Below are 11148 nucleotides of genomic sequence, written 5' to 3' on the forward strand. Positions count from 1 at the left end.
AGTAATGTAAGTAAAAGAAGAACTCAAGGCAAGAATCACAGATGAGATAAAAATGAAGGCATCATGGTGCAATCGCTTAGGAAAACAGTCTGGTGGTTCCTTTAATGGTTCAACAGAGTTAACCATATGAAACCCAACATTCCACTTCCAGGTACACACCCAAGAGAACTGAGAACATATGTTCAAAGACGTATACATGAATGTTCATAGCATTATTTATAATAGCCAAACAGTGGAAACAACCCAAATGTCCATCAACTGATGAAAGGATAAATAAAATGTGTATAACCATGCAGTGGAATATTGTTCAGTCAAAAAAAGGAATGAACCACATAGATGAACCTTGTAAATATTATGCTAAGCGAAAGAAGCTAGTCACAAAAGACCACACAGTGTATGATTCCATTTATTTGAAATGTCCAGAATAGTCAAATTCATAGAGACAGAAAGCTGATTATCGGTTGCCAGGGGCCGCGGACTGATGGGGGAAAATGGAAATGAGTGCCAATGGGTACTCAGCTCCTTTTCAGGACGATGAAAATATTCTGAAATTGACTGTGGTGATGGTTAACACAACTCTGTGAATGTACCCACAATCAATGAATTGTACACTTTGTGGTACGTGATGTGTACCTCAACAAAGGTTATCAAATGAATGAAGACAGAATAAACCAAACCTCCCAAATACGTCAATCGACACATTTATATAGCAAAATAAATTACAGGTAGATTCAAAAGTTCATTGTTAACATTCAAATGATAAATGGCAAAAAGGAAGAAAATATAGCTGCTATGTGACCTGTGGATGGAGAAACCCTTTCACAGCTTAAAGAGGAAGAAAGACACCACAGTGGGAGAAACCAACAGATTTGATTTTAAAAATATGAAATGCTTTTTTCATATTTTTATGAAAAAATAAGGCAAAATAAAGAAACAAAAAGCAAATCTGGGAAGAATATTTGCAACAAATATTTACACACACACATTTACTTCTGTAAAGTCTTTAAAGCATACTCAGATTCCTGTAGACTGGTAAAGCACAAGATGGATCATTTCCCTGCCCACAGAAATGGCCAGTAAACATTTTCTAAGACTTGAACTTCACTAATAATACAAACAGTGCTACTCAGAAAGAAATCACTTGGCACCACTTGTGCCCTCTCAGGCTCATGGTTTATAGCTTTCATCATTTATATCCATAATCATTGATTACAATGGTGCAATATTACACCAGTCTAAATATATCCAACATGCAGAATAAATGCCTGACAACAACCATATAAACCAGCGGAGACCTGCTCAGACACGCTGGTGGGAATACCTACCGCCATAACTGATTTGGAAAGTAGTATCAAAATACCTCAAAAACACCCAACCCAATCTTCCTCTTCAAGGAACTGCTCCTAAAGAAATCATATAAGATACAAGGAAAGATTTATGCCCAGTGTCCCCCACGACACTGTTTATAACCAAAAAAAGAATACTTGGAAACCAATAAAGGTCCGACAACAGAGGAACCATTAAGTAAACCAGGGTATGGCCACTGAACAACACTTTTATGTGGTCATTAAAATGGATGTTACAAAGGAGTTTTTAATGATGTGGAGAAATGCTGAGGATGAGATCTCTGATGAAAAAGCAATCTTTAATATTAAAATTGCTTAGCCAGACTCAAACATTCCAGAGTGATTATCTTTTGGGTAAAATCATGGGTGAATTTGTGGGCCTCATTCCCATAAGCTTTTGTACTTTCATCACACATGTAGGCATCCACAAGGAGCATTTAGTGTGTCTGCCCATTTTAAAGGTGACACATCCACCATGGTCTTGCACGAGTTTTTTCACTCAGTGTCACATATCTAAACCACCACTTCCCACAGGTGCCCACCTATGTCTCCTGAGAGTCCAGAGAGCTAGTTTGGCCATTCCAAAGCTTCCCTGTCCCCCACAACTGACCCCACAGCCAGGGTCAGCATCATCTGTAAGCACAGCCCTCCTCATCAGGACAGACACAGCCCCAGAAGATGGGACTGGGGGCCTTGGAGAGGGTTCGAGCAGCAGAAGCTCACCCAAGGCAGGAATCCAGCCTTTGGAAAGGAGAGTGACAGGGCAATATGACTCACCAGTGCCTCATCAGTCAGCAGCTGAGCAGCCATCCCTCTGCTGCCCACGGTGAACAGGAAGACAGGCCTAGGGGGCCAACAGGGCTGTAGGGAGAAGAGAGACGGAGGCATGCTGAGAGACCAAGTCTAGGCTGGCCTCACATATGTAGACGGGACAAACCACACACACTGAGAGACAAGCAGAGACAGACAGACACACATACACACACACCAACAGTGAGTATTTAGAGGGCTTACTGCATGTAGGGTACTTGAACGTATCTCAGTTGATGTTCTAACCATCCTGGAAGGTAGGTACTACGTCTACTCACCCATTTCACGGATGAGGAGACTGGGGCCCGAGAAGATTAAACCACTTGCTCAAGATTGCAAAGCTGGGACTGGAGTCAGGCAGAGTACATCTGGGTCCACATGCTTAGCCACTAGGCTACAATGCCTCACAAATGCACTCCCATGCACACTCCTACAGATACAGTCAACACACATCCACTCACACACATTCCCGCAGGCTGCTGAGGGCCACTGGACACCCTGCCTTCTCCCAGTGGCCTGCCCGGATCCCTCCTTCAGTGTGAGTGCTGGACCGAGGCCCCCTGAGATGCCCCAGAACCACCTGGGGCCTCTTTGGGTACTTCCCCCAGACTTCATGGGGTTACCATGAGGTTCAACTAGCAGATATGAGTGTAAGGAACTTCCACCCAGGGGCTCTCAGAGCCAGATTCGCCTGGAGAAATGCAGCTTGGTTCAATTCTCTTTCAGTTCTCCTGACAAGCTCAGGACAAAGTCTCAAGTGGAGAGGTATCTTAACATCCCTGCAACCCCTCACTCACCCCTTGAAACAAAAGAAAAGCAGGAGAATAAGATCCTGTCATCTGCAACAACATAGAGGTCATTATGTTAAGTGAAATAAGCCAGGCATAGAAAGACAAACTTTGCATGTTCTCACTTACTTGTGTGAGCTAAAAATTAAAACAATTAAACTCATGGAGATAGAGACTAGAACGATGAAGAAACCAAAGGCTGGGAAGGGTAGTGGAGTGGCGGGGGGAATGTGGGGATGGCGAATGGATATTAAAAAAACACAAAGGGGCCGAGCGCGGTGGCTCACGCCTGTCATCCCAGCACTTTGGGAGGCCGAGACGGGCGGATCACGAGGTCAGGAGATCGAGACCATCCTGGCTAACACGGTGAAACCCCGTCTCTACTAAAAAATACAAAAAACTAGCCGGGCGAGGTGGCGGCGCCTGTAGTCCCAGCTACTGGGGAGGCTGAGGCAGGAGAATGGCGGGAACCCGGGAGGCGGAGCTTGCAGTGAGCAGAGATCCGGCCATTGCACTCCAGCCCGGGCGACAGAGCGAGACTCCGTCTCAAAAAAAAAAAAAAAATACAAAGGGTTGCAGTGAGCCAAGATGGCGCCACTGCACTTCAGCCTGGCAACAAAGCGAGACTCCATCTCAAAACAAACAACAAAAAACACATACACACAAAGAATAAATAAGACCTAGTATTTGATAGCACAACAGGGTGACTATGATCAATAATAATTTAATGATACATTTAAAAATAACTAAAAGTATAATCAGATTGTTTGTAACACAAAGGATAAATCCTTGAGGTGACAGATACCCCATTTATCCTGATGTGATTATTACACATTGTATGCCTGTATCAAAATATCTCATGTACTCCATAAATATATAAACCCACTACATACCCACAAAATTAAAATTAAAATTAAAAGAAAAGCAGGGTTCAGGACCCAAATTTAGGGTGACCATAATATCTCATTAGAACTAGCTGGCTTTACTTCCATTTGTTTTAATGTTTGTTTCCCTTCTTACAGCAAAACTCAGCTTCTTTTTACAGCAGTCACACAGAATGCCCTTTTAAACTAAGTTGATAATAAATAAAAAAAAAAAAATCAGTGAGCCAATTCAAGTAAATGGCAAAGTAAAAAAATAGGATCCATGGCACAGGTTAGGACAAATTTTTGGAGTTTGAGACATGTTGGCTCAGTCCTGGTTTCTCCCGTGACAGGGGGCTCACTACCCGTGCCACCAATACCTCTGACTGGAAATAAGTTTTTCTTCTGCTATAAACAGAAACATGCCTCTCTACATCTCCAACCCTTCAGGATCACCCAGAAAAACCTCAGTCCTCTCCAACACAATACTCTTTTAGCTCAAAGTACCAGAATCGCTGGGGATGCTTATTAAAATATCACTCAGAATATATATTCCTACCCCCTCTCCCAGATTCTCTGAATCAAACTACCTAGGTAGGGCTCCTGAATCAGTATTTCTAAACAAGTTTCCCAGGAGATTCTGACACCTCTGAAAGCGTAAGAACCACTAAGACAAAGAAGAGCCTTTCTTAGGCCAAATGGCCCCAACTTCCACAAGTGAAAAGTAATTTTAATTGTAGGGGAGTATATATATGGCCAAGTTGGCAGAAGCCTTTGGTACTTAACCGGGAACAATTTTGTCCCCCCCGCCCCGGAGACATTTGTCAAAGTCTGGAGACATTTGCCAAATTGTCATAATTTGGCAGGGGAATACTATGGGCATTTAGTGGGTAGAGACTGGGGATGCTGCTAAACATCATACAATGCACGGGACGGGCCCCACAACAAAGAATGATTAGGCCCCAAGGTCGGTAGTGTGGAGGCTGAGAAGCCCTGTTGTAGAACAAAAGGATCACAAAGGTGTGGGCTCCGGGTCCTACCACTTAACACCTGTACACATGCACCACATCTGGCCAACTGTAATCACTCAGTGAAAACGTCCTCTGGGTTAAAACTCTTCAAAACTCTTCCTTGGCTTCCCACCATTAGAAATCACTCAAAGTCTTCACTGCCGCCCACACAGCCCTTACAATGTGCCCCCATGGCCTCTCCTCTTCCATCTCCTCTACTCCCCTCTCCCATGCTTGGGCCCAGGCACCCTGGCCTTTGCATCTGCTGTTCCCTCTGAAGGGAGTGCTCTTCCCATGACTAGCCCCACTTCCTGGTCAGCTCCAATGTTACTTCCTTGGAGAAGTCCTCCACCCCCAATCACCTGACCTCAAGCAGCAACTCTCTCCCCCTCTATTTTCTTGCAGTACAAACCACTATTGACAACAGTCTTTTTTTAAATAGTTGTTTTCAAGTTTGTCATCTGTCTTCCCTCCATGAGAACAGAAGCCCCCAGGGAGCAGGGATTATCATTTTTAGATTGTATTTCTGACATCTAGGACAATGTCTAACACACAGGAGGCACTTAGACATCAAGCTGAATGAACAGATGAGCTAACTTCTAGTGCTGGCCAGGATTCAAAGGAACAGGCCCTCTCACACACCGGTGAGGGAATGTGAGTCGCTCAACATTTTTCTGGAAAGTGAGCGGGCAATACACAAATCCCATAACCCAGCAACCCTGTTCCTGGGAATCTGCCCACACCAATAAAGCTCCGTGTAAAAGTTACATACAGGAAAAAAAAAATATTTACGGCAGCATTGTTTCTAGAGGAAAGAAAAAAAAAAAAACCACACCCTGAAAACAAAATTAATAAAATTACTAAAGGAATCAAATCAATGGTAGGGTCTCCATAGTACGAAGTATCACGTCGCCTCTGTGAAGCAGAGTTAGTTCTGCATCTTGCAGTTAGTTCTGCATCTGTTGACATGTCTGTGGTTTCACTAAGTTGTGGGGAAAAGAGAGGTCAGCCTGTTACTGTGTTTATATAGAAAGAAGTAAATTTAAGAGACTCCATTTGGCTCTGTATTTGAGATGCTGTTAATCTGTGACCCTACCCCCAACCTTGGTCCTTACAAGAGACATCGCTGTGGTAATTAAGGTTTAAAGGATTTTGGGGCTGTAAGGAATGTTGCTTTGTTAAACAAATGCCTGAGACTGCTGCGGTTAAGGGCCATCACCATTCTCTTAAATCTCAGTAAAGAAAAACATCTGTCTTTCCTGCCTGTCCCTGGGAAATGGAACATCTCCGTGTATCTGTTATGTTCTTACTGTGATTTACTTCCCTTATCTTTGAGCAAATAAACACTGAGGGACTCAGAGACTGGTGCCGGTGTGGGTCCTCCCTTGGTAAGCACAGCACCGGTCCCCTAGGCCCCGCTTTTCTTTCTCTATACTTTGCTCTGTGTATTATTTCTTTTCTCAAGTCTCTTGTTCCACCAAACGGAGAAGACCCACAGGTGTGGGAGGGGCGGCCACTCCTTCACTAAGTGAGAAAAGCAAGTTACCCAGTTTTATGCATAACTTCAGCCCCTTTGTGAAAAAAACAAACCAACCCATGTGGATGTGGACACATCTGTACAGCGTTTTCCAGCCTGGGAAAGGTTGTGGAACGAGGCTGGGTTGGTATCTGGAGGGCGTGGAATGGGAATGAGAAAGGGGTAGGGGTTATTATTTTTTCTTTATCTTCCTTTGAACTGTTTCCCTGGGTGTAGAAACCTCCTATCACCATACACATTTTTGAAACAGAATTTAATTTAAAAAAATATATTCCTTGCAGATCAGTGGTCTCTGACTTTCACCCCTGTCCTATGAGGTCAAGAACACTGGCCCATTTTGCCAGACCACAGCAGTGACCAGAGCCCACTTACCCAGTAGGCACAGAGCCTGGGGCCCATGAAACCTTTAGGGGCCTGTAGGAAGGTCTTAATTTCTTTTAAAATCATAAAAAAGATCTAATCCAGCCTAGACTACATTTGTCTTCCTATTAATGAAATAACAAAATGTAACTTTTAGTGCTTTAAAAAGCCAATGGAGCAAGAGGTCCATAAAGGCAAAGTACCCTTAAAAATCATACAGCGGCCCTGGAAGTGACTTGCCCAAGAGTACTTGCCAGTGACTGTTGAACCTGGTTTGGCCTTATATCTGGATTCTTCTTCCTCTGAGCTTTTTAGCATTTCCTTCCTTTCTTCCATTTCTACTGTTTCCAAGCGGAGATTCCCTTGGGGAAAACCCTGCAACCTTGTGTCAGCTGAGCGGAAAGGGAAAAAAGGGATCTCCCATTTGTCTAGTGGTTAATTGTGGGGGCTGTGGAACCTGGATGCCTGAGGTAACCTTGAGTGAGTCACTTAGTCTGAGACTCAGTTTCCCTGTCTGTAAGATAAGGATGATGATGGTCCCTACCTCAGAGTTACTGGGACACCTATAAATGGCCAGCACTGGCTGCAAACACATTCTGTGAACAAATCAACCTCTCCTTGGTCAGAACAGAGCAGGGCACAGAGACCCTTTAGGAGTCTGATTCCCCTTTAAGAAGATCCTGTGGAAGGCAGAAGAAACAGCCTTCCTTTTCCCCTCCTCCACCCTGCCCCTGTCACTCCCAGGCCCCTATGCCTCCAGAGCCTTCTATGGGCAGGAAAAACCCAGGGAACTGTGGGCGGGCAGACTAGGAGAAGTGTGGGGTGAGAAGGTAGTGGCTCTGCTAGGCCCCCTTGTCCAGGCACACAGTCTTTGGAAGAGGCACACCCAGATGCATCCACCTCTGCGGAGTCACACGCAAACATCAAGAAACACTCAGACACAGGTGGACACACAGAGATAGGGAAAGATCCCGACAGGACTGGACCCTGGAGAGACACACCCCTACACTCATGCCAAGAGACATGCATGGAAAGACCAGACATAGTGGACACCCAGAGGGAACCCTCACACAGAGACACCCATGGACAGAGATCAAGGCTGACACACCCACAACACCAAAGACAAGGACACAGGCAGTCACTCAGAGATATCACCACACATGCACAGGCAGAGACCCGGAGAGACACAGCTCCACAGAGAGACCAAGACTCTGTAGAAGTGGGACAAACACACACACACATTACCACACATAACCCACATGGACACACATGGACACATTCACATTCATTCACAGACCCAGCATCTGGACGACACGCAGTTTCTCTCTCTCTCACACACACACACACCCTCACAATCTCCAGAGACACAGCCATACCCTCAGGACGACACAATCTGTCTCACACACACATACAGACCCACACAGACACCTTCACAATATCCACAAAGGCTCAGCCTCATCCTCAGGATGATATGCACCGCCCGTCTCTCACACAGGCCACCTTCTCCCCAGGATGGCCCTGCTGTCCATGTAACTTTACTACCTCCAACCCAGTCACGCCTCTCCCTTCCTGGCCCAGGCCTCCCCTCAGCCCCTCAGCCTCCCCTCAGCTCCTCAGTCTCCCCTCAGCCTCCCCTCAGTCTCCCCTCAGCCCCTCAGTCTCCCCTCAGCCTCCCCTCAGCCCCTCAGTCTCCCCTCAGCCCCTCAGCCTCCCCTCAGCCTCCCCTTAGCCCCTCAGCCTCCCCTCAGCCCCTCAGCCTCCCCTCAGCCTCCCCTTAGCCCCTCAGCCTCCCCTCAGCCCCTCAGCCTCCCCTCAGCCTCCCCTTAGCCCCTCAGCCTCCCCTCAGCCCCTCAGCCTCCCCTCAGCCTCCCCTTAGCCCCTCAGCCTCCCCTCAGCCCCTCAGCCTCCCCTCAGCCTCCCCTTAGCCCCTCAGCCTCCCCTCAGCCCCTCAGCCTCCCCTCAGCCTCCCCTTAGCCCCTCAGCCTCCCCTCAGCCCCTCAGCCTCCCCTCAGCCTCCCCTTAGCCCCTCAGCCTCCCCTCAGCCCCTCAGCCTCCCCTCAGCCTCCCCTTAGCCCCTCAGCCTCCCCTCAGCCCCTCAGCCTCCCCTCAGCCTCCCCTTAGCCCCTCAGCCTCCCCTCAGCCCCTCAGCCTCCCCTCAGCCTCCCCTTAGCCCCTCAGCCTCCCCTCAGCCCCTCAGCCTCCCCTCAGCCTCCCCTTAGCCCCTCAGCCTCCCCTCAGCCCCTCAGCCTCCCCTCAGCCTCCCCTTAGCCCCTCAGCCTCCCCTCAGCCCCTCAGCCTCCCCTCAGCCTCCCCTTAGCCCCTCAGCCTCCCCTCAGCCCCTCAGCCTCCCCTCAGCCTCCCCTTAGCCCCTCAGCCTCCCCTCAGCCCCTCAGCCTCCCCTCAGCCTCCCCTTAGCCCCTCAGCCTCCCCTCAGCCCCTCAGCCTCCCCTCAGCCTCCCCTTAGCCCCTCAGCCTCCCCTCAGCCCCTCAGCCTCCCCTCAGCCTCCCCTTAGCCCCTCAGCCTCCCCTCAGCCCCTCAGCCTCCCCTCAGCCTCCCCTTAGCCCCTCAGCCTCCCCTCAGCCCCTCAGCCTCCCCTCAGCCTCCCCTTAGCCCCTCAGCCTCCCCTCAGCCCCTCAGCCTCCCCTCAGCCTCCCCTTAGCCCCTCAGCCTCCCCTCAGCCCCTCAGCCTCCCCTCAGCCTCCCCTTAGCCCCTCAGCCTCCCCTCAGCCCCTCAGCCTCCCCTCAGCCTCCCCTTAGCCCCTCAGCCTCCCCTCAGCCCCTCAGCCTCCCCTCAGCCTCCCCTTAGCCCCTCAGCCTCCCCTCAGCCCCTCAGCCTCCCCTCAGCCTCCCCTTAGCCCCTCAGCCTCCCCTCAGCCCCTCAGCCTCCCCTCAGCCTCCCCTTAGCCCCTCAGCCTCCCCTCAGCCCCTCAGCCTCCCCTCAGCCTCCCCTTAGCCCCTCAGCCTCCCCTTAGCCCCTCAGCCTCCCCTCAGCCCCTCAGCCTCCCTTCAGCCTCTCCTCAGTTTCTCCTCAGCCTCTCCTCAGCCCTTCAGCCTCTCCTCAGCCCCTCAGCCTCCCCTCAGCTTCTCCTCGGCCGCTCGGCCGCTCCAGGCGCCCCTCGGTCCCGGCCTGCACGCCCTCCCCTGCGCCCTCATGCTCTGGACCTGCACCCAGCCCTGCACTCCCCGTACCTGGGCCTGCACGCCCTCTCCCCGAGGCTGTGCCCTACCCGGGGCCGGGGTACGGCCCCCGACACAGGTAAAGGGTGGGCGGGACCCCGCAGCCACACTCACCCGCTAGCCGCTCTGCCAGGACAATGACCGCGCCCGCTAGGCCCGCCCGGCCGCAATGCGCCTGCGCGGACTGCGCCGGACTACGCTTCCCAGAAGCCCGCGCACGTCACTTCCCCTCGGGCTTTTTCAGCGAAGCCCTGCCCCCAGCCGAGCGGAGCCGAGCGGAGCCAACTGAGCTCCTCTAGCTCCCAGAGGCCACCGCGGCCAAGGAGGCGGGGGCAAGAGGGAGGATTGAGGGGGAGGAGGCAGAGAAAGGGGAGGAGAGAGAACAGACGGAGGGGAGAAGGGTGGGAAGAAGGATGGAGGGAAAGGAGGGGCGAGGAGGAGGAAAGGGGGAGGAGGGAGAAAAGTAGGAGGAGTGGGAAGGATGGAAGGGGAGGAGGGATGGGGAGGAGCGGGGAGAAGAGATAGGAGGGGAGGGACTTGGGGAGGAGAGCTAGGGAGGAGGAGGAAGAAGAGATGGAGAAGGAGGAGGGGTTGGAAGAAGGGTGGAGGGGAAGAAGGAAGGGCTGGGGAGAGACTAAGGGAAAAGAACAGGTCAGAGAGAAGAACCAACAGAAAGAAGAGGGAGGGAGGTGGGAGGAGGGAGGGGCAGGGAGGCAGGAAAGGAAGAGAATGGAGAAGGCGAGGAGGAAAGAAGAAAGGGTGGAAAGGGGGATGAGAAGGTGGCAAGAACTACAAGGAGGAAGAAAAGGGTGGGAAAAGGAGGAAAGAGAAAGTCGAGTTAGGGAGGGCAGGACAGGCTGAAGAGGAAGAGAGGAAAGAATGGGTAAGGAGAAGGAGGAGGGAAAATAGAAAAGGACAAGGGATGGGTGGAGGCAGATAAATGAGGGGAATAAAAGAGGCGTGTCACATCTGCTGCAGACATTTCTGCAGTCCAGCCAATGGACTGGACTGAGGGACCATCCCAGGCAACTTTAAACCTGATAATCATGCTTATTTGTAGAACATTTGCAAAGCATACAGATATGCAAAGAAGAAAATGAGCATAGGTGTAGAATAAAATGTATAGGAGACTATTGAATTGGACTGAGTTCCTGCACTAGGCCCAACAGATCAAACCGAAATGGAGCTACTCATGCTGAAGTTCCAGGCCACCAACTCCAACTAAGTTAGAGAGAGAGACAGAGAGAGAGAGGAGA

General features: G+C 50.1%; 1 protein-coding gene across 1 annotated transcript in view; it reads right to left on the bottom strand.

Annotated features, from left to right (window-relative positions):
- ZNF71 (zinc finger protein 71) overlaps window positions 1-10096 on the bottom strand; it is a 30994-nt gene extending 20898 nt beyond the window's left edge. The window contains 2 exon segments of the mRNA XM_017865387.1: window positions 2124-2207; window positions 10007-10096. Of these exon segments, the coding sequence (XP_017720876.1) occupies window positions 2124-2156 (33 nt within the window). The 5' untranslated portion in view covers window positions 2157-2207; window positions 10007-10096.
- Between the last annotated feature and the right edge of the window lie 1052 nt (window positions 10097-11148).

This window comes from Rhinopithecus bieti, unplaced genomic scaffold (genome assembly GCF_001698545.2).
Source record: "Rhinopithecus bieti isolate Rb0 unplaced genomic scaffold, ASM169854v2 scaffold_81780, whole genome shotgun sequence".
NCBI classification, from domain to species: Eukaryota; Metazoa; Chordata; class Mammalia; order Primates; family Cercopithecidae; genus Rhinopithecus; species Rhinopithecus bieti.